A 27,156-nucleotide genomic window follows, 5' to 3' on the forward strand; every position below is an offset into this window, starting at 1 on the left:
AGACGCAGACCTTTTAGTAGAAAGTGACACCCTAAAAGATGGATGTCGCCATTGTGTGTGGGTGTGTGTGAGTCATAAAATAAAGCTATTGCTTTTCTGCATTGATTCTTTCATGTTGCTGTTTATGTAGAAGTTGACATTTACTTTGAGATGCAAAATGGCGAGATGGGAGACGTTGGCTTGCGTGGCTCTGGGGGGTTTCATACAGTGGTTTTTATGAAGAGCTTTGAGGGATGTTTTCGATTATAGAGTTGTTGTGTTGTTGTGGCCTGACCGATGCTCTGTCTTTTCATCTGTATGTGTGTGTATTCTTTATCTGAGGGAGATTTAGTGTACTCACTGACACTCCCTACTCACTGACATTCACTCTGGTTCCCTTCAGTGGGACTTTGTTCGATACACGAGGCAAAGGTAACTCTGTTCCCGGAGTCATTGTGTGTTGTTGCAGGGTTTTGTTTCAGCCCAGCATAAAAACACCTGATACAACTGGTTCAAACAAGACAGGCCTACTCATTTGGCTATTGTGTGTTTGACCCTCTTTGCTTTGTGTCTGTGTCTGTGTGTGTTTCAGATGTGGGGTTTAACTAACACACTCTTCCTGTATTGCGTTTATTATGTGTTTGACGGTCTTCGCTGTGCATATTTGTGTGTTTCAGGCCTGGTGAAGCTGGGAATCCACTGTGTCACGTGTCAGAAAGTGGCCATCAAGATCGTCAACAGAGAGAAACTCAGCGAGTCTGTCCTCATGAAGGTAAGACCGTGGGCTTGATACTACATGTTACAATGGAGAGCCGTATGTATGGCCTTTGTTGTTATCGTTAGAAAAAAGAGGGTAATATGACATGGCCTTCCTGTTACTGTAGTAGAGAGAGTAGAGTGTTGCCCTGCAGTGTCTGACGGTATGACAGGAGGCCTTCCAGGGATACTGCTGTAATGTAAAACAGATTAATAGAGATGCCCTCCTAACCTTTCATAGCTCTTTATCTTTGTGTGTGTATGTGTGTGTGTGTGTGTTTGTGTGTGCATCTTTGTGTCAGTGTGTGTGTGAGTATTGGGGCCTATGAATGACAAAGTATGTTGAGCAACACTTCAGCATTTCCTCATTAGACCAGTCCCCATCAATAGCCAGACTAGACTTCTCTGCAATAATAAGCCCTTATGGGGGAGCATACCATGGGAGTTAGGAGAATGGAGCAGGCCTTAATCTGATCTAGTATAATTACCTTTCATGGGATGCAGCACATTCAGGAAATCACACTGAAGTATCTCATTGGGATGTAATTGGATCGTGGGCAGATTTAATTTGAATGGGGTGTAGCGCATACATACAACATACTGTATGTGCTCTCACATGCACACATACACGCACCACATACACACAGGATGAGATCATCACTTAGCATGCACGCGCACACGCTGGCACACACACACACATACACACACACACACACTTCAGTAGTGCCAACACTTCAATATCCTGAGAGTGAGATAGATGGTGTACCTGCGCAGGAGGTTAGTGTGGTGCTTGGCACTATCACACTGCTTTGTCCTCCGCACAGAGAAAGGGTCACAGGCAGCCATGGGTGACAAATGTTCTTAATAAAAAAAACACCCTGGCTGGTGTATGTGTGTGTGTTTCTGTGGACTAAATATCCTGACTCCAGTGGGCCCACTAGGATGTAGTGGGGAAGATTTTCTGTTGACAAAGCACATGCTTTACTTTCCCTCATTCCCATGGTCACCCCTCAGTAGGGCAGTTAACCGCGTGTGTGTTTTGTCAGTCTGCACAGGAGTGTGTGCAGTACGCTATGCACATACGTGTGTGCACGGTGCACTAAGCAAGGCAGTGGAAAGAAAGAGTAGAGTTTGGTAAGATGTGTGTGTGCGTGTATACAGTAATATATACAAAATATATGTAATAATATGTTAACGTACAAACACACTCTTGCCCTCTCATATGGTGTGTGTGTGTACAGTGTGTGTACAGAGTGTGTACAGTGTGTGTACAGTAAGCGTGGCAGCAGAGTCAGCCAAACGGGCCATTTCAGAGCTGCTGCCTCTCCTTTCCGCTGATGTTGTTCTTTCAGCCTAATGAGAGAACGAGTGGGATGGAGGAAACGGGAGAAAAGAGGGGAGCATTACTCCACCCATCAGGCCTACTCAACACTTTAACCCTCTCACTCTTCATTTCCACGGCCTTGGTTTAGTTGATTAATGGATCGTTAACTCTGGTTAGGGTGTGTGTTTGTGTGTGTTTGTGTGTGTGTGTGTGTGTGTGTGTGTGTGTGTGTGTGTGTGTGTGTGTGTGTGTGTGTGTGTGTGTGTGTGTGTGAAGTTAGTTTGAGTTGAATGACACATGGAGTATCTCCCTTTTTTGTCTCTGTTCTTTCCCTCATTATATCAGAATTTTTTCAAATCTTTCTCTCTCTCTCTCTCTCTCTCTCTCTCTCTCTCTCTCTCTCTCTCTTTCTCTCTCTGCATGCTGGGAGTGTTTGGTGCATGCTGGGAATTGTTTGAGTGAGTGCTAAGTGCGAGTGTTGTGTAGAGTTAGATATCCTGGGTTTTCCTTTTCTTGGTGATATCCTTTTTTTCTTCTATGCATGATTAAGGTTATTATTTCTATTTTCTTGTTGTGGTAGAATTAAGTATATTGTTTTTCGTGTCGAAATTACCCTGATTTTGGTGGGGATGGCGGCCCGAATGGGGACGCCGTCCCTGTCACTTCGGCACGGCTTTAGGTGTGTTACTGAAGCTACTGTCACGGTGGAGGAGGTTCTGGTCGCCGTAGGAGAGAAGGTAGGATATGAGAATGTTGCTTATGCGTCACGGATTAATAAAGCGGTGGTGGTATTTCTTAAAGAAGAGCGCCTTGTTGATCGTATGGTTGAGCATGGCGTACTTCTTAAAGGAATGTTTATTCAAGTTACGCCGCTTTTTTCTCCGTCAACAAGGGTAACGATTTCAAATGTACTGCCGTTTATTCAAATTGAGCTATTGGAGCGCGAATTATTGCGCTTTGGGAAGTTTGCAAGTTCAATTAAGGTTGTCCCATTGGGTTGCAAACACCCGGCGTTGAAACAGGTTATGTCGTTTCGGCAACAGGTGTTTATGTTTTTGGACTCACCGGAGCAGACTTTGGAGTTATCGTTTAAAGTCAAGTATGACAATAGACTGTATATGGCTTATGCTAGTACGGGTAGTCAACGGTGTTTTGAGTGTGGGGATGTTGGTCATAAGCGACATGCTTGCCCGAAAAGGGAGAAGGCAGCGGGAGGGGCGCAGGTGGTCCTCGTAACACCTGGGCCCACTGATGTAGGAAGAGGTGGGCTGACAGTGGTAGAGCAGCCACACACATCTGTTGCTGAGGAACAAGTTGTCCGTGTTGAGGGCACAGAGGTGCAACTTGTACCAGAGGGAAATGTTATGCAGCAGGAAAAAATTGTTGTAGAAGGTAAGGATGGATCTGAAGGGCCATTTCCTCAGACTGGTGAGGAGGTGCCCAGTACGAGTGCTGTGGTACAGGAGGGGGTACATGTGGAGCTAATCTCCCAGGTAGTGGAGGAGATGCCCACTACAAGTAATGGGTTACAGGAGAGGATTCATGTGGAGCTAATCTCCCAGGTAGTGGAGGAGATGCCCACTATGAGTGCTGGGGTACAGGGGGGGGTTCATGTGGAGCTAGGTTCCCAGGTAGTGGAGGAGATGCCCACTACGAGTAATGGGGTTCAGGTGGGGCTAGTCTCCCAGGTAGTGGAGGAGATGCCCACTACGAGTAATGGGGTTCAGGTGGGGCTAGTCTCCCAGATAGTGGAGGAGATGCCCACTACGAGTAATGGGGTTCAGGTGGGGCTAGTCTCCCAGGTAGTGGAGGAGATGCCTGGTACGAGTGATGGGGTGCAAGTGGGGAGTGTTGAAAGGGATGTGGTAGAGGGGAGTCAGTGGTCTGTGGCCTCAGTTGAGGAGGATCAGGAGAAGGATATGGATATCTCTCTTGATACGATATCAGTTGGTGAGGACTCAATTTACGATCTAGAGGAGGTAAATGGGTTTCTGGATCAGACTTTTGGGAAATCTGTCAAATTGGCAGATTATTTTGATGTTGATAAGTTTGTGAGGTCAGCTGTGATGTTACAGAAGACGGTGGGGTTAGACCAGTTGAGTGAGAAGAAGCGGTTTCGCTTGAGGAAATGTGTTACTGCTGTTGCAGCAGCAAAAGGTGGTGGGAAACGTGGTCAGGTTAAGAGAACATTTAAATAATGATGATGATTATGCCTCATTGGGTGTTCTATTCTCTTTGTCTGGTTTCTCTGTGGTATCTTCTGCTTTTCCTTTTTCTTTTCTATATGGAGGTACTAAGGGTAGGTTCTCTCAATATTAATGGAGGAAGGGACAGGAATAAGAGGGCTTGGGTATTAGAAGTAATAAAACAGAAAAGGCTTAATGTAGTTTTCCTACAGGAGACACATAGTGATGAGGAAAATGAGGTTGACTGGGGTATGTGGTGGGAGGGGCAGCATATACTCAGTCATGGTACTAATTTCAGTGCTGGGGTGGCGATCTTGTTTTCTTCAGGCTTAGGGGTGACTGTGGTATCTACAACAGAGATTGTCAAGGGTCAGGTTTTATTGGTCAAGGTGGATGTTATGGGGTTTATTTTTTATTTTTGAATGTTTATGCTCCTAATGAGGGTACAGAGCGTATTGTTGGTTTTGATAAAATAAAGGAAACCTTAAGACAGTGTGACCAAGAGGGGTGTATGGTTTTAGGGGGGGACTGGAACTGTACAGTGGATTTTACTGTTGATCGCACCGCTGAAGAACCTCACCTGCGGTCAGCAATTTGTCTGTCTGGTCTATTAACTGAGTTTGAGCTTTCTGATGTGTGGAGAGTAAGGAATGCAAAAGTTAGGCAGTACACATGGCTAAAAAGTTAATGAAGGTCATGTCAGTGCAGCAAGGTTAGACAGGTTGTATGTATCTGAGCAATACTGTAGTAGGGGTTGGAAGGTGTGACATTACTCCTGTGGGTTTCTCTGATCACCATATTGTCACTGTTGATATTCACTTGTCCTGTCCACGAAGGTCATCATCTTATTGGTATTTTAATGTTAAATTGTTACATGATGTCATGTTTTGTGAAAGGTTTTTGTTGTTTTGGGAAAAATTGAGGGTTACAAAAGGGGATTTTGAGTCCTTGAGACAATGGTGGGAGGTTGGGAAGGCCCAAATACGATTATTTTGTCAACAGTATACTGCTCTGTCTCGAATTGAAGTTAAAGAGACTATCAGGGCCCTTGAACAGGACATTAAATCTATTGAATTGAAGTTGCTCACTCAGAATGACCCCGGACTAGTCATGAACTTACAGGACAAGAAACATGAACTGAGGTCGTTTCTGCATGAAAGAGTGAAGGGTGCCTTGATTAGGTCTCGTTTCGCTTCCCTCAAGGATATGGATGCTCCTAGTGCTTTAAAAAAAAAACTAGGACAGTCGACATTGCAACGTAAACAGATGGTCTGCCTTCGTCTCCCTGATGGGAAGGTGACCACGGATGACAGTGAAATGTGTCAACATGCCGTGGATTTCTATTCTGCCCTCTATAAGGCGGAGGATTGTGACTGATTGTGTACTGAACAGTTGTTACACGGTCTTCCTCAATTGGGACCTGAGCAAAGAGTCGCATTGGACTCTGACATTACACTGCATGAGCTGTCCACAGCAGTTATGTAGCTCTCAACAGGCCGAGCCCCTGGCATTGATGGTTTACCATCTGAGTTTTATAAGCACTTTTGGGGTTCTATTGGGGAGGATTTTTATGAAGTGGTGTGTGAATCTTTTCATGAGGGCTCTCTTCCTGTATCTTGTCAACGTGCGGTACTTTCACTGTTGCCAAAAAAGGGGGATTTGGCTCTAATAAAAAATTGGAGACCTGTTGCTTTGCTGTGTGCAGAATATAAAATTGTTTCTAAATGTCTCTCAAACAGGTTGAAAGAGTATCTGGGATTGTTGGTCCACAAGGACCAGTCCTACTGTGTACCTGATCGCTCTATTGTTGACAACTTGTTTCTAATAAGAGATGTTTTAGACATTTGTAAACTGTCTGATGTAAATGTGGGTTTACTTTCTTTGGATCAGGAGAAGGCTTTTGATCGTGTGGACCACCAGTACTTGTTTAAAACAATGAAAGCCTTTGGGTTTGGGGATGTTTTTTTGTCTTGGATGAATTTACTGTATGCTGGGGCCTCGTGTATGGTGAAGGTGGGGGGTGGTTTGAGTTGCCCCATCCCTGTCCAAAGGGGCATCAGGCAGGGATGCCCAATTTTAGGGCAGTTATATAGTCTGGCGATTGAACCAATGCTTTGTTTTTTAAGAGCGAGGCTTACTGGTTTCTCTGTGCCAGGGGTTATGAAGGGTCCCACGATAGCACTGTCTGCGTATGCAGATGACGTGACAGTTTTTATTACAGGGGGTGAGGATGTTAAGGTTCTCTCAAACGCTTTAAAGGTGGATGAGGGGGCCTCCTCAGCTAGAGTCAATTGGGGAAAGAGTGAAGCGCTGTGGGCAGGCCAGCTTCAGATGGGGTCCGCTCCACGGTTACCAGGGGGGCTTCAGTGGGGCAGAGATGGGATGAAGACTTTGGGGGTTTTTCTAGGCTCCGATGTCTTTCAGAAAAATAACTGGGAGGGTGTAGTGGAGAAAGTGTGTGCCAGACTGTCAAGATGGAAATGGGTGCTGCCCCAGCTGTCTTATAGGGGAAGGGTAGCTAATAATCGTGCTGCCTCTACCCTGTGGCACAGACTAATGATTTTGCAGCCACCAAAGGGTCTGATACAAGAGCTTCAGAGGACCCTTGTCAATTTCTTCTTGTCTGGACAACATTGGATTAAAGCTTCAGCCCTGTACTTGCCACTGCACGAGGGTGGGCAAGGCCTGGTGGACATTTCTTCCAGGATCATGGCTTTCCGGCTTCAAGCAGCACAGAGACTGTTGTACAGTGACGGTTCTAGCTGGGTTGACACAGCCTACCCATTGATGAGGAGAGCGGGCTGTTTGGGCTTAGACAAGCACCTTTTCCTCTTAAAGCTGGAGGGGAGTGAGTTGCCTGGCCTGACTCCATTTTATGAGTCTGTTATGCAGGGTTGGAGAGTTCTGGTCAAGTCCCGTAAGGCCTGCACGCCACCAGGGATGTGGCTTTTTGAAGAGCCTCTTTTTCATAACACTGCCATCCAGTCCCGTGTTCTGGGTTCAGCTAGCCTACGTTCATGCCTGTTAGGCGTGGGGTGTACTAAGCTGGGTCATCTGATGCGGAACAGGAATAGGTCGTTGGAGGAGCTGGGAGAAAGAGCGGGGATCCGATCGTCTCGCCTACTGAGGAAGGTCGTCACTGAGGTCTGTGACTCCTTGCCAGTACTTCATCTGCAGTATGTGACTGACACTTCCAATTCTGATCGGTGGAAGGAGGGTCTGGATTATGTGTTCCCTGCACTGATTGTTAGTGCTGCGGCGGGGGCATTCGAGGAGGACGTGGGGATGTGTCAGGGTTGAGTGTAGAGGTAACGTGGAATCACACGCAGGACACACAGAGATTCGAAACAGATGTCTTTAGTGAAGTCCGAAAATACAAGCCAGACACGGCAACAGGCCACAGGCGAAACATACGCACACTGGTAAGAACCAAAGTAAATGCGCACAACGTGCAGGACTCTCTCAAACAAAACGAAATACAGAGAGCACAGAACAGCGAACCAACTACTACACGTGACATCGAACAATTACACACAACACCTGACCAAACACAAGAGAACTAAATAGGACGCATAATGAACACTTAAAAATGAACAGGTGTAACAAACAGACAAAACCAATCAAACATAGAAACATAGAACGGTGGCAGCTAGTACTCCGGAGACGACGACCGCCAAAGCCTGCCCGAACAAGGAGAAGGAGCAGCCTCGGCCGAAACCGTGACAGTACCCCCCCCTTGACGCGCGGCTCCAGCCGTGCGCCGACCCCGGCCTCGGGGACGACCAGGAGGACGCGGAGCAGGGCGCGTAGGATGACCACGATGGAACTCGGTCAGAAGAGACGGGTCTAGGATGTCCCTCCTCGGCACCCAGCACCGCTCCTCCGGGCCGTACCCCTCCCACTCCACGAGATATTGGAGACCCCCCATCCGGCGTCTCGAATCTAGGATGGACCGAACAGTGTACGCCGGAGCCCCCTCGATGTCCAACGGGGGCGGAGGAATCTCTTCTATCTCATAGTCCTGGAGTGGACTACCACCGGCCTGAGGAGAGACACATGGAACGAGGGGTTAATATTCTTGTAATCAATGGGCAGTTGTAACCTGTAACACACCTCGTTCAATCTCCTCAGGACTTTGAAAGGCCCCACAACCACCGACCCAGCTTCCGGCAGGGCAGGCGGAGGGGCAGGTGTCTGGTTGCACCGGTGGTATGGGAGGTCGATACGGAGATCGAGCGGGCATTACGCACCGACCCTAGCCCTCCACAGTGTCCGCTGGGTCGGACGTACGTCCCGCTCGAGGTCCGGAATCGGCTCATTTATTGGGCTCACACGTCACCCTCCTCTGGGCATCCAGGTATTGGCCGGACAGTGCACTGCCTTAGCACAAAGTACTGGTGGCCAACGTTAGCCAGGCTCGGTGGACTATGTTTCTAGCCCGGTTCGTGTTTAAGATCATTTACATCCCTGGGTCCCAGAACGGGAAGGCAGATGCCCTGTCTCGGCGGTATGACACGGAGGAGAGGTCCGTTGAGCCCACTCCCATACTACCTAAGTCTTGTCTGGCTCTCAACCAGAAACCTGCCCCTCCGCCTGCCCTGCCGGAAGCTGGGTCGGCGGTTTGTGGGGCCTTTCAAAGTCCTGAGGAGATTGAACGAGGTGTGTTACAGGTTACAACTGCCCATTGATTACAAGAATATTAACCCCTCGTTCCATGTGTCTCTCCTCAGGCCGGTGGTAGCTGGTCCACTCCAGGACTATGAGATAGAAGAGACTCCTCCGCCCCCGTTGGACATCGAGGGGGCTCCGGCGTACACTGTTCGGTCCATCCTAGATTCGAGACGCCGGATGGGGGGTCTCCAATATCTCGTGGAGTGGGAGGGGTACGGCCCGGAGGAGCGGTGCTGGGTGCCGAGGAGGGACATCCTAGACCCGTCTCTTCTGACCGAGTTCCATCGTGGTCATCCTACGCGCCCTGCTCCGCGTCCTCCTGGTCGTCCCCGAGGCCGGGGTCGGCTCATTTATTGGGCTCACACGTCACCCTCCTCTGGGCATCCAGGTATTGGCCGGACAGTGCACTGCCTTAGCACAAAGTACTGGTGGCCAACGTTAGCCAGGCTCGGTGGACTATGTTTCTAGCCCGGTTCGTGTTTAAGATCACTTACATCCCTGGGTCCCAGAACGGGAAGGCAGATGCCCTGTCTCGGCGGTATGACACGGAGGAGAGGTCAGTTGAGCCCACTCCCTGCCCCTGCATGTCCCGGAAAATCTCATCTACAAAGGATTGGAAGACTGATGGAGCATTCATTAACCCGTATGGCATAACGAGATACTCGTAATGACCGGAGGTAGTACTAAATGCTGTCTTCCATTCATCGCCCTCTCTAATGCGCACCAAGTTATATGCGCTCCTGAGGTCCAATTTTGTGAAGAACCGTGCCCCGTGTAATGACTCCGTCATAGTCGCAATCAGCGGGAGTGGATAACTATATTTCACAGTAATCTGATTGAGACCGCGGTAATCAATACACGGGCGCAAACCTCCATCCTTTTTCTTCACAAAAAGAAGCTCGAGGACGCGGGTGAAGTGGAGGGCCGTATGTATCCCTGTCTCAGAGACTCGGCAATGTATGTCTCCATTGCCCTCTTCTCCTCCTGTGACAAAGGATACACATGGCTCCCGGGAGCGCAGCTCCTGCCTGGAGGTCTATCGCACAATCCCCCTGTCTATGAGTTGGCAACCGCGCCGCTCTCGTCTTGCTAAACACGAGTGCCAGATCCTCTACTCGGGGGAATGTGCAATGCGGGCATTTGGTTCGGACTCTCCACCGAGGTCGCCCCTACGGAAACACCCAGACATAGCCCCTCACACTGAGCAGACCACCCCTTAAGAGCCCTCTCTCGCCACGAAATAGTAGGATCATGGGTAATCAACCAGGGAAGCCCCCAGCACCACCGGATACGCAGGAGAGTCGATCAGATAGAGCTGAATCGTCTCCTCATGACCCCCCTGCGTCTCCATCCTAAGTGGCACTGTGACCTCCCTAATCAACCCGGATCCTAACGGACGACTATCTAGGGCATGTACAGGGAAAGGATTATTTACCGGAAGGAGGGGAATCCCCTAACTCTACACAGAATTTGCGATCTACAAAATTCCCAGCTGCGCCTGAATCTACTAGCGCCTTATGCTGGGAACGAGGTGCAACCTGTGGAAAACAAACAGGTATGGTTATGTGTACGACAGACAGCTCTGGGTAAGTGGGGCGCCTACTCACCTGGGAGGACTCCCCAATGTGTGGCCTGCCTTCTCCTCCACCAGGAGACCCTCCCCAGCACCTAGCCGCGGTGTGCCCTCCACGGCCACAGTTGGTGCAGGGGACGGCCCCCCTCGGGCTCCTTCTTCTCCTTCCTCTAGCGCCAGCACCTCCGAGCTCCCTAGGGCTCGGCTCGGAGGTGCTGGAGGGTGGAATGGGCGACCCCCACCTGGGACGCCCGCGGGTAGCGAGCAGGGTGTCCAGCCGAATGGCCATGTCAACCAATTGGTCAAATGAAAGCGTGGTATCCCTGCACGCCAACTCTCTGCGGGACGTCCTCCCGGAGGCTGCAGCGGAAGTGGTCTATGAGTGCCCGCTCATTCCACCCCGCATCTGCCGCTAGAGTCCGGAACTCCAGTGCAAACTCCTGAGCGCTCCTCATCCCCTGCCGGAGGTAGAATAGACGCTCCCCCGCCGCCTTCCCTTCCGGTGGATGGTCAAACACTGCACGGAAGCGGCGGGAGAACTCCGCATAGGTGATAGTAGCGGCGTCTATTCTCCTCCATTCGGCGTTGGCCCACTCCATCGCCTTGCCGGTGAGACAGGAGATGAGGGCGGAAACGCTCTCGTGTCCCGAGAGCGCCGGGTGTACGGTGGCGAGGTAGAGTTCCACTTGCAACAGGAACCCCTGACACCCGGCAGCGGTGCCGTCGTACGCCCTCGGGAGCGAGAGCCGAATCCCACTGGGTTCCGGAAGTTGGACAGGCGGGCTGACCGATGGTGATGGTGCGGTAGGTGGGGGTGTGGGTGTGGGTACCCCGCTGGTCTACCATCGATGGAGGGTGTTCATCACTCGGTCCAGGGCGTGCCCGATTTGGTTGATCCTGTCCTCCTGTCCACGAAGGCGCTCCTCGATGATCTCTGTGGGTGCGGGTGCTCCTGCTGATTCCATAGAGATGGTGTGTAATTCTGTCAGGGTTGAGTGTAGAGGTAACGTGGAATCACACGCAGGACACACAGAGATTCGAAACAGATGTCTTTAGTGAAGTCCGAAAATACAAGCCAGACACGGCAACAGGCCACAGGCGAAACATACGCACACTGGTAAGAACCAAAGTAAATGCGCACAACGTGCAGGACTCTCTCAAACAAAACGAAATACAGACAGCACAGAACAGCGAACCAACTACTACACGTGACATCGAACAATTACACACAACACCTGACCAAACACAAGAGAACTAAATAGGACGCATAATGAACACTTAACAATGAACAGGTGTAACAAACAGACAAAACCAATCAAACATAGAAACATAGAACGGTGGCAGCTAGTACTCCGGAGACGACGACCGCCGAAGCCTGCCCGAACAAGGAGAAGGAGCAGCCTCGGCCGAAACCGTGACAGGATGCTGCTTTCCTTTGATACGCCGGAGCTGGGGGAGTTCAAGGAGGTGGGAAAGAAGGCCATGTACAGAATATGTGTAAAGGTGTCCCATGCCTCTTCCCTGGAAGGGGTCAAATCGACGAGGTGGGCGGGTGTGCTTGGTCCAGGTGCCTCCCCAAAAGGCTGTTGGCGATCATTATACAAACTGCCTATTGATAAGAGGACAGCTGACCTCCAATGGAGGATAATACATGGAGCCATAGCCACCAACATGCATCTGGTACACCTGGATCCTACTGTTGAGGAGGAGTGTCCATTCTGTGCTGAGTCTGAAACTCTGGCACATCTGTTTTTACAGTGTCCCAGGTTGGTCGGGATGATTGACCTGATCACTAATTGGTTCTCAACGTTGGGAGAGGTTTTCTCTTCTCAACTGGATATATTTGGGCCAAAGTACAGGTTTAGCCAAAAAGGTGTAGTTGTGTTGCTTAATTTTGTGTTAGGGGCAGCAAAATTAGCGATATGGAAGACCCGAAAGAACAGTATTCGGGGACAGGGGTCTGTGGATGTGGTGGGAATGCTGGAGGGAATGTTGGCAGCGAGAATAAGAGTTGAGTTTGCCTATTATAAACTTGTCAACAATATTGATATTTTTATGAGTATATGGGGTATTCAGAGGCTGTTGTGTTTAGTAACTGTGGAGGAGGAATTGGAGTTGTGTTAATAATTGATGTGTAACTACGGTTTTGTATGAGTATTTATTGTGTGGTGGGCTCCCAGACCCAATAAAGATTATTTAAAACTCAAAAAAACTATCTTTCTCTCTCTCTCTCTTTCTCTCTCTCTTTCTCTCTCTTTCTTTCTCTCTCTCTCTCTCTCTCTCTCTCTCTCTCTCTCTCTCTCTCTCTCTCTCTCTCTCTCTCTCTCTCTCTTTATCTCTATCTCTCTCTCTCTCTCTTTACTCTCTCTTTCTCTCTCTCTATCTCTCTTTACTCTCTCTCTACTCTCTCTCTCTCTCACTCTTTCCCATTCTCAACATCTGAGGGGCTTGTTGTCATAGGAACAGGGAGTGATTGGCTTTGGAAAGGGGAGGGAAGAAAATAACATGTCTTCCCAGCGTGAGTTATTGGCCGTCTGTCTTTCCCCCTACACAATGCAGATCCACCAGACAACACACCACACACGCACTCCGAGACAACAACATGTTTAAAACATATTCCCTTCCTCTGTTGTTTCGCCTCAAAACTCATTCATACTTTGGCATATTCAAAAGGTTTGATATTCAACGCAAGTGTACTCCGGAAACCTGATGTGTTTCTTTGTTTAAAAGGCCGTTGCAGCAGGTACACTACAGTATGCATCTGTTCATTCATCTTTTCAGTTTGTTTGTTTGTATGTGTGTGTGTGTGAGCGCGCATACACGTATGCATGTCTTTCTACCCCTCCTTCCATACTCCCCTGGTCTCTAACATTTACATCACAGGATCGATACTTATTTTCTTTCTCTCCCTTCATCAAAAATGAAAGACGAAACGTATTTCCCGTCCACTGTCTCTCATGTTGGGATGAACTGTCTTCTCCATCCCTCCTTCCTCTTTGTTTGTCTCTCTCATCTCTCTCTAACTCTCTCTGGCCTCTGTAGCAGCATTAGCATGGCATTTGTATGTGTTTCTGCATTTGCATATGTGTGTGTGTGTGTGTGTGTGATCCTAGACTGACGGTGTGTTTGTAACAGCTGAAGACAGTCTGAGCACACAGAGACCAGAGACTTGACATTTAGAGACCGGAGGAGATGAGAGATTGCAGAGCCAGAGTTCACCACCTAACATCATCACCAGCACCCTCTTGAGTATAGATGTCATCCCTGGCATTTAGACTAAGAATACAATAGGGCTCCCGAGTGGCGCAGCGGTCTAAGGCACTGCATCTCAGTGCTTGAGGCGTCACTACAGACCCCCTGGTTCCATTCCAGGCTGTATCACAATCGGCCGTGATTGGGAGTCCCATAGGGCGGCGCACAATTGGCCCAGCGTCGTCCGGGTTTGGCCGGTGTAGGCCGTCATTGTAAATAAGAATTTGTTCTTAACTGACTTGCCTAGTTAAATAAAGGTTAAAATAAAATAAAATAAATAGAGTGAGATTAGACTCATAATCATTGCAAATTATACAACATAACTGTACATTTACAATAATCTAATCTCACTCCATAGTATAATTCCTACTCTGCTCTATGGATATAGCTATACTATATTGCAGCCATTTCACACCAGATCCACTGCAGTATTATATGTTTTTCCAGGTCCCCAGGACTTCGGTAGATGCCTTGTGCATGCAATGTCAATATCATCCACAAGGTGCAACGCGAGTGCTTGTTACCATCTAGTAGACTCGAGTTAGGGCATTGTGGATGGGGATAGAGGAAGAGCTTAAACCGCGAGCTACGACTCAGAGGATTGCGGGTTCAATCCCAGTACTAGGCACTTGTTTTTATATTTTAGTTTTTTCAGTTTGTACCCTATCCCAAACCTTAACCCTTACCTACTTTCACTTCACCCATAGACGTTTATCCCCGCCCCCCTGGACAAATGTTGAATACTGAAGTGAGACTGTGAGATCTTGTTGTATAATGAACCTTCACATCTCCTACAGTGACACAAGCTGTGGGGTTAGATCATACACAGAGGTGTGGATGTCCATTGATGTACAACACGTGTGTGTGCGCACAGGCACACGGACGTGCACACACACTCACTGTACGTTGTCAATTGTATTTTATGTCTGTGCGTGGGTGTGTGTGTTTGTATGAGTGTTTGTGTGTGTGTGTGTGTGTGCGCATGTGTGTGTGTTGTCCCTGGGCCCAGCAAGGGGTCTGGCATCCAGACTTTAGTCCTAAGGGAACACTTAGCATTTCTAAGCCAGCGAGATGGTGGAGATGGGAGGGAGGGAAAGGGAGTCAGTCAAGGTGGTAGGGATTGATGGGGTGTGGAGAATGGAGGGATGGGGGCTGGGATGAGGAGAGGGGGGCTACTGGCTGTTAGAGGACCACCTGGTGAGACCAGATAAGTGTAGAAAATATGACATGATAGCAGGAAATTGGTTGTGTGACACGGAGAGGGTGGATGTATGTGTTTATATATAATAGGAGAAGCCACTGTAGAGATTCTCTTGATCTTGGTCTTAAAGTCTCTTGCTTGACTAGAATCATTTCATCACTGCTCTCAACGAGTGGCTGACTTAGTTAATGGTATCCATACTTGGTTAATTGTGTTGATACTACTGAGTGCTTTTTTTTACACACTGTGTGTGTGTGTGTGTTTGTGTGTGCGTACGTGTGTGACTGTTTATATGCATTTACAGCTTAGTGAGTCTATATCGTGTGTGTGCATGCGTCCATACATGTGCACGCTTGAGCGTGTGTCTTTGTCTGAGTCATTGAGAGAGATGGCGCTGGTGGAGGGGGTTACCGGGTGCGGAGGCTAAAGAGAAAAAGGGGGATGAAATGAAAGAATACAGATTGCAATCCACCACAGAAGAGAGCATCTGCCCTTTCTTGATGAATCACAGCTGACCTTAATCTGTTTACCCTGATATCGCCATGACAGCACCATCACTTCCCCTTCTCTCTCTCTCTCTCTCTCTCGCTCTCGCTCTCTCTCTCTTCCTCATTTAAATTAAATTCAAAGGGCTTGATTGGCATGGGAAACATATGTTTACACTGTCCTATGCAAGAGGGATTAACACAGATATACATCAACACAAAGTCATAACAAAAACATATGCGAAACTAGACACAGATATGCAAACCATACACAATTCACTCTACATCTAAACAATTACTCGGATAGCGAATGAATGCATAATGGTATGCACAATGCTCTACACAAAATATGTCTGCTCTCTCTCTCTCTCTCTCTCTCTCTCTCTCTCTCTCTCTCTCTCTCTCTCTCTCTCTCTCTCTCTCTCTCCCTATCTTTCTCTAGCTCTCTGAACCCCTCCCCTGCTCTTTCCCTCTCTTTTTCTCTCTCTCTGTATGATTATGCTATAATGTATTCTGTGTGATGTAGTCATCATTATTGCGGCTGGGAACTGAGGAGACGCTCAGCTAGCTATTTCTCAGCCCGTCACCTCCAGACCTCTCATATGAGAATGAATGGCCTTCATAGCTATCATTTACATACCACCAGGAGACCTTGGAGTTACAGAGTGCAGACTAACTCTAAGTGTCTTTCATATATCTTAAGAGTATTTTTTATTTTATATATTTGATTGGAAACTAGATGGGAACATACGAGTCAAACCGTTGTCACTAATAAACAATCTAATGCTTTAAACTAGGGACTAAATTCAATCAAATCCTCAAATCTAATTTTTTCTTCCTCCCCTGATTGTTTAACATGACACTATGTGGTGACAAGCATATGGTGCTCTTCTATTTGAATGAGTGTTGCATGACTGCATCAAATACCCAGTATTCCCAATGTCTACCTAGAACATCGTCCAGCCAACTCGCATCAAGCCAACACAGCCAACAAGTCCGACAGCTCCAGACTCATTCATGCTCATTCAAAACTAAACACAGTCCAACACCCCATCCTCTCTCTCTTTCTCGCTCTACTCCTACAGTAGGCTGTCCTCTCAAGTAACATTTTCGGACACAGCCCTAGTTATCACAGCAACAGATGGTGGTTTGATTTCTGAGCGGATGTTCCAATTGACTTCCCTCTCCATGGCCCTCAGCTCCGTATCGCATTTCAATTAAAGTGGGATTTGGAAGAGCTGCGAACGAGCGGCTCCCCAATCAATCTTCATAATTCACTAAGAATGCTCAGCCCACGCAGAGCTAGGCCATTGATTGGTCAGGAGAGGCAGGATGGTGTGATTATTGGATGGGTCTGTGTGTGTGTTTGTCTGTGTGTGTGTGTGTGTGTGTGTGTGTTTGCCCCTGAGTAAATTGCAGAGGATGCAGAGAGATGAATGTCAGTCAGTTTGGCCTTCCTCTGACATCTTTGTGTGAGCGAGAGAGAGGGTGTGAGTGTGTAATCCTCTGCCGTAGGATAGCTGTAGAATTATCTGTTCATTGACACTCTATGTTGACTGAGCAGCAGCTTGTTTGATTCAATGATGTGTGTTGTTGAGGATCTGTGAAGGTGTTATTGACTCACCTTGAACCCACACACTCTTCAACGTAGGACCTTAGTCATTGTCCATCACACTGTAGAAGACTTCTCTGAAGAGCAGAGCCATTAACACCACATCTCAATTCTTCTATAACTCAGGAGGAAGGCTTGCATCCATCTTTTCTCTCAACCCACATACATAATACATACTACATCGTTAGTAGTCCTCAGTGTCCACTAATGAACACATCACTGGTCCTCAGTGTATCTTTAATCTCTAGAGATCTTCGCTAGTTTTATTACAGGGCTTTCTGTAGATCCTCTGACCACATACCAATACACACACATGCACACACACACACACACGCGCACACACACACACACACACACGCACACGCGCGCACACACACACACACACACACACAAACACATCCACACACACACACACAAACACATTCACACACACACGCACGAACACACACAAACACAAGCACTGAGGGATGACACGGCAGCAGACACACAGCTGTCCAGGACCAGGTCCCTCTGTGGAGATGGTGAATGGATGGGTGAGCCGAGCTCACTCAGGGGTTCGGTATGACAGCACCATCAATTGATGAAGATCTCTCTATACAGTGCACTTGGTTATGGTGTGTGTCTGTGTGCGTGGGTGTGTGTGTACACATTTCATGCAAAGGGAGTTGGTGGGCTGTGTTAGGGAGATTATAGACTTCCTGTGGAAGAATTTCCCATTGATCCCAGTGCTCAGAACACTGCTAGTGGGAGAGAGGAAGAGCCTAAGCTTTGCCAATCTATTAACACATGTGAGACACTGTTTGCAGTGTGTGTGTGTGTGTGTGTGTGTGTGTGTGTGTGTGTGCATGCATGCGCCTGCATGTGTGTGTGTGAGAGAGAGAGAGAGAGAGAGAGAGAGAGAGAGAGAGAGAGAGAGAGAGAGAGAGAAAGACTAAAGGCACCACATATTTTTGTGTAGATCTGCATTGTGCATACCATTATGCATTCATTCGTCTCTATCCCGGTAATTGTTTAGATGTAGAGTGAATTGTGTATGGTTTTGCATATCTGTGTCTAGTTTCGCATATGGATCTTTTGTTAATGACTTTGTGTTGATGATAATGATCCTGTGTTAATCCCTCAGAGTTAATGCATAGAGACAGTAGCTAAATCCCTGATGTAAGTGAGCTCATTGGTGATAATGGAGGTGATTGTAGGAACAGTAGTGCTTTATTAACACATTATTACCAGGGATTTGAATAGGATAGGATCAAATAGCCTATGCCTGCCTACCTGGCAGAATGATATCATGATTAGTTGCATCAATCCAGTGGGCATTTGTTTTGCAAACTCTGCAATTACATGAGCGCTACAGAAACATCGCTAACCAAACAACGGTCTCTTGCTGGTGCCACTTGCATTAAAGGGTAACTACACCCCAAAATCCAAAATCCAGACCTCAAAAGTAGTCTCCTTATGCAGTTTAAGCATTGTTGTGGACTTAGATCCTCCAAATTATTATAAAAAATGTATGACTCTCATGCTGTCTCTGTTTCTTAGATGATTCTGTTTTCAATACTAACACAGTCTGTTTGGCTAATGATAGAAATAGAGGGAGGGGAAAGAGAGGGACAAGGGATAGAGGGGATAGGGAAAGAATGAGGGAAGGATGCAGCGAGAGGGGAAGTGAGAACATCTGCACTCCTCCAGCTCTTCTAAAGAAATGGGTATGACGCATGACGTACACACACACACAACACACGTACACACTCACACACACACTCTCATACTCCTCACAGGGGGATGCCACTTGCGCCTTTGACGCACCCTGTCTCGTTAGCACTGATTAACTCAATCATGAACTACATGCATCCACAGCCAACTACACTACCCACAATTCCCTCTGGAAACCACAGGCCGTCTCAACCAATCAGAGCCTGAGATGCTGGGACTGGGACTAGGCCTACTATAGTCCATCAATCACATCTTATTAGCCTGTGTGGCACATTGTTTTATAACAACTGATTATAAAGGTGAGAGAGAATGGTAGAAGCTTCTTACAGCACAATACATCTTCTTGAGGGAGTTAGTCTTGGTACTGAGCAGTGAAAATACATGATAATTTTCATCAGATGTTGCACTATACACGCACCATGGTGTATGAAATATGCTACGGCTGGTTTTGTTCAAAGAGACCATTATGAATGACGCGCACACACACACACACACACACACACACACACACACACACACACACACACACACACACACACACACAGACACACACACACACACACACAGACACACACACACACACCTTCTCTCAGGAGCCTACAGGAGCAGCTGTAGACCTGACACTTTGTCTCACCTCAATTCTCTAAGGTCTGTTGTGTGACCGCCTCTCCCCCCATCACCCCACGTCTCACCACTTTATTACTACACATTAACACACCATATGTGGAATAATTGAGCATAATAAATTGCGTTGTCTGTCTCCGTCTCCATCAGAGGGTAGGGGGGTGGGTGGTGGGAGGGGTGGGGTGGGGGGTTGTTTACCTTGTACATGGGTTTAATTACCGGCACTGAAGTGTGTGTGTGTGTCACTGATCCAAGGATATGACTGGGGGGTTGATAGGGGGGGACGGGGAGCTTATTAGATATGACAGCAAAGGAATGGGCTGCACCTCCATGCTTCTCTCCCCTACACTCCTCCATTCCATCCTTCCATACGCTTATCTCCGGATCCGCGTTCCCCTTATTTTCCATAATTGACTTGACAGGAGTGTTCAGAACTATACCAACCCCACATATCATTTTGACAACTACAGTTGACGTGTTTGTTTATTACCATTTTCAAACCCACTGTGCTGGAATTATAAGTTATATCTATAATTATCTCATGTTGTAACCCCTTATCATCCTCTATAGTTCCATACAATCCTTTTAAATCGATTTTGGAATTTTCACTTATGATCTGGCAACCACCCTGCTCTAATGATAGCCAAGTTAATCTACTCATTACAGCTGAAATTTGGATTGAGTTTTTGTCATTGGTAGTAGTAAGTCAGTTGACCTTGATTCTGTCTGTGGGAAAAGTCGGGGGTTTCGCAGGGTGGGTTTCCTTCAGGGGAAATGGGCTGGATAATCAGTCCTGTTAATGGGGCGATCTGCTTGTAGGTAATTATGCAATCTGGCAACCCTGACCAAGAATAGCCTCTCATTGTACTGATCCCATGCACTTTATTAGTGGTGTGTGTGTGTGTGTGCGTGTGCGCTGTGTGCATACTGGTGCGGCATGCATATAGATATACAGTGAGGGAAAAAAGTATTTGATCCCCTGCTGATTTTATGCGTTTGCCCACTGACAAAGAAATGATCAGTCTATAATTTTAATGATAGGTTTATTTGAACAGTGAGAGACAGAATAACAATAAAAAAATCCAGAAGAACGCATGTCAAAAATGTTATAAATGGATTTGCATTTTAATGAGGGAAATAAGTATTTGACCCCCTCTCAATCAGAAAGATTTCTGGCTCCCAGGTGTCTTTTATACAGGTAACGAGCTGAGATTAGGAGCACACTCTTAAAGGGAGTGCTCCTAATCTCAGTTTGTTACCTGTATAAAAGACACCTGTCCACAGAAGCAATCAATCAATCAGATTCCAAACTCTCCACCATGGCCAAGACCAAAGAGCTCTCCAAGGATGTCAGGGACAAGATTGTAGACCTACACAAGGCTGGAATGGGCTACAAGACCATCGCCAAGCAGCTTGGTGAGAAGGTGACAACAGTTGGTGCGATTATTCGCAAATGGAAGAAACACAAAAGACCTGTCAATCTCCCTCGGCCTGGGGCTCCATGCAAGATCTCACCTCGTGGAGTTGCAATGATCATGAGAACGGTGAGGAATCAGCCCAGAACTACACGGGAGGATCTTGTCAATGATCTCAAGGCAGCTGGGACCATAGTCACCAAGAAAACAATTGGTAACACACTACGCCGTGAAGGACTGAAATCCTGCAGCGCCCGCAAGGTCCCCCTGCTCAAGAAAGCACATATACATGCCCGTCTGAAGTTTGCCAATGAACATCTGAATGATTCAGAGGCGAACTGGGTGAAAGTGTTGTGGTCAGATGAGACCAAAATGGAGCTCTTTGGCATCAACTCAACTCGCCGTGTTTGGAGGAGGAGGAATTCTGCCTATGACCCCAAGAACACCATCCCCACCGTCAAACATGGAGGTGGAAACATTATATGCTTTGGGGGTGTTTTCCTGCTAAGGGGACAGGACAACTTCACCGCATCAAAGGGACGATGGACAGGGCCATGTACCGTCAAATCTTGGGTGAGAACCTCCTTCCCTCAGCCAGGCAACTGAAAATGGGTCGTGGATGGGTATTCCAGCATGACAATGACCCAAAACGCTAAACTGAAGGTTTGAGTTGCCAAACGTCATCCTCGAAACCTTAATGACTTGGAGAAGATCTGCAAAGAGGAGTGGAACAAAATCCCTCCTGAGATGTGTGCAAACCTGGTGGCCAACTACAAGAAACGTCTGGCCTCTGTGATTGCCAACAAGGGTTTTGCCACCAAGTACTAAGTCATGTTTTGCAGAGGGGTCAAATACTTATTTCCCTCATTCAAATGCAAATCAATTTATAACATTTTTGACATACGTTATTCTGAATTATTTTGTTGTTATTCTGTCTCTCACTGTTCAAATAAACCTACCATTAAAATTATAGACTGATCATGTCTTTGGCAGTGGGCAAACGTACAAAATCAGCAGGGGATCAAATACTTTTTTCCCTCACTGTAGATGTGTGTCTAATATATATTTTCTATACATATATGGTTGCAAATTTTTTGTAAACTTCTTCATGGTATGGAAATGCGTTCTTAAGGTTGATTTCCACAGGACATTAGAGAGTGTGTGAAAGTGTGAGGTTATGTTGCTTCAGGTGTACACTATCCCTGTCGCTGATGCTAGCACCTAGCATTAAAATCCCTGCCATAAATATAAAGATGTCGCTAGCACCTAGCGTTAGCATCCCAGTTGTAAACAGATTAACGTTGCTAGCACCTAGCATTAGTATCCCTGTTGTTAAGGCCTTGATAGCGCTGCACATCTGATACAAAGAGGCAGAGAGTGTGAAAGCGAGAAAGAGAGAAATGAGAGAATAAGAGAAAAGTTAGAGACAGACAGAGAAAGGGACAGGAGGAAATTGAAAAGGAAATGTTTTCATTTTGAGTGCTGCTGTAACCAAGAAACTCTCGCTCAGTCTCTCCTTCCTCCGTCTATCGCTCTCTCTCTGAATCTCTCTCCCTCCCTCCCTCCGTCCTTCATTCCCTGTCTGTGAGAGAAGGCAGAGAGAAGGAAGGCAGAAAGGGGGAAGCTGGAATGACAGAGGGCTTGGTGGGGCCAGCCACTGGGCCAAAGATTAAAGGGTTTCATTATTTATTTCCCCCTGCTCCAAGGATGCAGCCACGATCCTAGTGACAGAACCTTTAAAGATTGGGGGCTTTGATGGGAATATAACTACATTTTTGTTGGTTGCTTCTGTCCCCTGTGCCTCACTTTCCTAGTTCCCACCCCTCTTCCCTCGCCTCTCGTCTTTCTCTCACCCCTCTACCCTTTCCCCCTTTTCCCTGTGGGTGTGTCAGTGCCCCTTTGTTGGTATGTGGGTAGAGGTATGGCACGCTGGCAGTAGGAATGGTAAAGTAGGTACACTACCGGTCAAAAGTTGTAGAACATCTACTCATTCAAGGGTTTTTCTTTATTTTTACTATTTTCTACATTGTAGAATAATTGTGAAGACATCAAAACTATGAAATAACACATATGGAATAATGTAGTAACCAAACAATTGTTAAACAAATCAAAATATATTTTATATTTGAGATTCTTCAAATAGCAACCCTTTGCCTTGATGACAGCTTTGCACACTCTTGGCATTCTCTCAACCAGCTTCACCAGGAATGCTTTTCCAACAGTCTTGAAGGAGTTTCCACATATGCTGAGCACTTGTTGGCTGCTTTTCCTTCACTCTGCGGTCCGACTCATCCCAAACCATCTCAATTTGGTTGAGGTCGGGGGATTGTGGAGGCCAGGTCATCTGATGCAGCACCATCACTCTCCTTCTTCTTGGTAAAATAGCCTTTACACAGCCTGGAGGTGTGTTTGGTCATTGTCCTGTTGAAAAACAAATGATATCTCTCATATCGCTGCAGAATGCTGTGGTAGCCATGCTGGTTAAGTGTGCCTTGAATTCTAAATAAATCACAGACAGTGTCACCAGCAAAGCACCCCCACACCATCACACCTCCTCCTCCATGCTTTATGGTGGGAAATACACATGCGGAGATCATCCGTTCACCCACACCGCTTTTCAAAAAGACACAGCGGTTGGAACCAAAAATCTCAAATTTGGACTCCAGACCAAAGGACACATTTCCACCTGTCTAATGTCCATTGCTCGTGTTTCCTGGCCCAAGCAAGTCTCTTCTTATTATTGGCGTCCTTTAGTAGTGTTTTCTTTGCAGCAATTCGACCATGAAGGCCTGATTCACACAGTCTCCTCTGAACAGTTGATGTTGAGATGTGTCTGTTACTTGAACTCTGAAGCATTTATTTGGGCTTCAATTTCTGAGGCTGGTAACTCTAATGAACGTATCCTCTGCAGCAGAGGTAACTCTGGGTCTTCCATTCCTGTGGCGGTCCTCATGAGAGCCAGTTTCATCATAGCGCTTGATGGTTTTTGCGACTGCACTTGAAGAAACTTTCAAAGTTCTTGAAATGTTCCGTATTGACTGACCTTCATGTCTTAAAGTAATGATGGACTGTCGTTTCTCTTTGCTTATTTGAGTTGTTCTTGCCATAATATGGACTTGGTCTTTTACCAAATAGGGCTATCTTCTGTATACCCCCCTACCTTGTCACAACACAACCGATTGGATCAAACGCATTAAGAAGGAAAGAAATTCCACAAATTAACTTTTAAGAAGGCACACCTGTTAATTGAAAGGCATTCCAGGTGACTACCTCATGAAGCTGGTTGAGAGAATGCCAAGAGTGTGCAAATCTGTCATCAAGGCAAAGGGTGGCTATTTGAAGAATCTCAAATATAAAATATATTTTGATTTGTTTAACACTTTTTTGGTTACTACATGATTCCATATGTGTTATTTCATAGTTGTGATGTCTTCACTATTATTCTACAATGTAGGAAATAGTAAAAATAAAGAAAAACCCTGGAATGAGTAGGTGTTCTAAAAGTTTTGACCAGTAGTGTATGTAAACAGAGTACAGGAGAGACCTACTGCAAGGTATCAGAGGAAGATAAACATACACCTTGGGGAGAACAATGGAACACTTGAGGATTTCAGGATTTCAGTACAATGGGGCACTTAAGGGAAATAGCACTCAAGGACTACATTGGGACACATCACCTTGCAGCAGCTCAAAGCTGACCTAAGACAGTTGGGACCCATGGGCCATTACAAGACATTGTGTATTACTCTGTGTGTATGTGTGCCACCAAATCTGCATAGAACCCAACTTTAGAATCATGCACGCACACCATGATTCCACGCTAGCTAATTGGCTCACTGGGTCCAGATGCCATTGGTCATGGTGCAATTGCCAGCAATGTTTAGTCCTCTCTGTGCATCCAGATGTTGTACAAACTCTCAAGCAACTCTCATACGTTCGGATGCTAGGCTAGTATGACCTACTGGGTGTTGAACCCAATGCCTCCAAACATTAAGACTTTGTTAGCCCATTGAGCTAAATCCCAACTCTGGGAGCTAACACAAGTCTCCAGGTCTCCGACAAGGTTAATGATCACACGATTGTGTAGTTCACTGAACCACCTCTGCTACACTAACGTATCAGATAACCTTTGCGTGTTCCAACATCATAGCCTAATAGTGCAGGAACAGCACTAATGATCCGCCAATGTGAAGCTCAGTCAATAGGACATTCAGTACAGTATTAACACAGGATTAGTTTGATTAGCTGGAGCAGGTATTCCCACTAATACCACTCCACTGGTTACTGATTAATAACACTTATTAAATTCAGTACTGATGACTTCATGTGTTCTTTATTGACATTTGAAGAGGGAACGGATGGCACCAGCTTTTCAATATGAAAATGAAATACCAGTTATTTGCCAAACCCAGCTAAATATTCTGTAGATGTAGATGCAATCTCTACTGTACTGTAAATGCTGACCTGTGTAGGGAATTGTGAATACATTGTGAATCTTTTCTGTATTTATGGTTTATGCTACCTTTTTCTTGAAGCAATGAAGCAATTAGAGTGAGACTTGTTGAGAGAAACAGTAGCCAGCTGAACAGCTTCATCCCTCATGTTGTCACTGAGCTGGCATTTATACTGCCAGCATTCTGTAAATCCAACTCAGCACTCTGGACTGGAGGTGCTGTTGGTGGGGAGGGGGGGTTGGGCTGTGTGTGTGTGTGTGTGTGTGTGTGTGTGTGTGTGTGTGTGTGTGTGTGTGTGTGTGTGTGTGTGTGTGTGTGTGTGTGTGTGTGTGTGTGTGTCTGTGTGCATGTGTGTATGTCTATCCTCCTGAGGTTTGCACTAGGCATTTGTAGGTAGATTTGGAAATACTGAAGCTACTGCAGTATATTAACATGTACTGTTTAACTTATTTAATGGTTAGCAAATGTCCTTATAAGCATAAAGTGTACTCCCCATTGAGCTGCCATTATCCCTGTAATGTGATATCTCAAAGCAGGAAGTGTAACAGTGGTTTGAATCCTGAAGCTTTATTGAGTTTGACGGTATCACACAAAATGGAGGGTGCCACACAACATTCATGATGATGTAAGTACAGGCTAACTGTTCATGACACAGATGATACACAAACAGTAGCTGTTTTGTCTGGATGTATAGAGGCTAGGGAAATGCAGTTTACATTTTTATTATTGGTCACTAATGTGTCTTGTCATAATGTTTCTCTTCTGTGACTATGTAGGCATACTGTTTGTGAAAGAACATGACACAAATGTCTGTAGTAGCTGTACACACAACACAGTATTTGTGAGTCATATGGTGTGTGGCCAAAATAACCCAATGTTCTATGCAAGGAACATATGTATTGTAGCTTTCTATCACATAAATAAACCTACCTCAAGTTTAGCCCAAAATGTTACCACATTATCAGGTGCTGAGGTTCTGTACGCAGTGCCGTTATGGTTTAGGGCCACACACACGCACACACACACATTTCAGAGTGTGAAAACAGCTAGTTGAAATGTCCCCCCTACCTCCTGTATTGTGGTGTATTACGATAGAGAGATATCAGATATCAGTGTGTGATTAATGAGTTAAATTAGCTGGTGTGTGGTTGTGCTGTGGCAGGAGCAGGACCTTAACAAGTGGGAGGCATGTCGCTGTTCCCGCAGGCCCTGGCATGGACCCAAGCTGCCAGGCTAGACATGGGCTCTGGCACTGCCAGTCCGTCTTTTATTCCCACCGCTTCTCTCTGTCTCGTTCTTTATTTTTCTCCAATGCATTCTCCCTTTCCATTCCTCTGTGCTCTCGCTTTCTGTCTGCAAATCGTTTTTTTTGAGTGGGCTCCAATGAGGGCTCTATGTTAAAGACCTCATGGATGGTCAGTACTTACAGTACGTCCATAGCGCCATCTAGGAGGAATGCAGTTATTAATTTATTTATTAAAGTAATCCTTAAGTACTTTGAATCACACACTAATATTTTTTATTTAACCTCTTTTTTCTCTCTTTTTTTCTCTTTCTGCAGGTGGAGCGAGAGATAGCCATTCTGAAGCTCATAGAGCACCCTCACGTTTTAAAGTTGCACGACGTCTACGAAAACAAGAAATATTTGTGAGTATCCTGTCCAAAACTATTTGGTTCACTGAAGCGCTGTAACAAATGTGCTTCCCTTAAACTGTTAAATTGCATATTTGGAGAAGCACCAGTGCATAGCAACATGTTAGCAAACAAGCAAGGCAAGTTGAAAATCACTTGAGCAAACAAGAAATACAAGTTGAAAATCACTTGAGAAACGTATTTTCCAAGGCTATTTTCACACTGGCATGTAATGTTTCATTGGGTCCCTCAGTTTATTCGGAATCCTGTAGGTTTAAT

At 46.4% G+C, this 27,156-nt stretch overlaps 1 protein-coding gene across 6 annotated transcripts in view; it reads left to right on the top strand.

Annotated features, from left to right (window-relative positions):
- Positions 1 to 27,156, top strand: part of LOC121582258 (serine/threonine-protein kinase BRSK2) — a 176,174-nt gene that overhangs the window by 83,965 nt on the left and 65,053 nt on the right. For all 6 annotated transcript variants that reach the window (XM_045225052.1, XM_045225049.1, XM_045225050.1 and 3 more), the window contains exons 2-3: positions 657 to 751; positions 26,807 to 26,892. In XM_045225052.1, coding sequence (XP_045080987.1) covers positions 657 to 751; positions 26,807 to 26,892 — 181 coding nt within the window. The remainder of the gene's footprint in view (positions 1 to 656; positions 752 to 26,806; positions 26,893 to 27,156) is intronic.

Source organism: Coregonus clupeaformis, chromosome 15 (genome assembly GCF_020615455.1).
Source record: "Coregonus clupeaformis isolate EN_2021a chromosome 15, ASM2061545v1, whole genome shotgun sequence".
NCBI classification, from domain to species: Eukaryota; Metazoa; Chordata; class Actinopteri; order Salmoniformes; family Salmonidae; genus Coregonus; species Coregonus clupeaformis.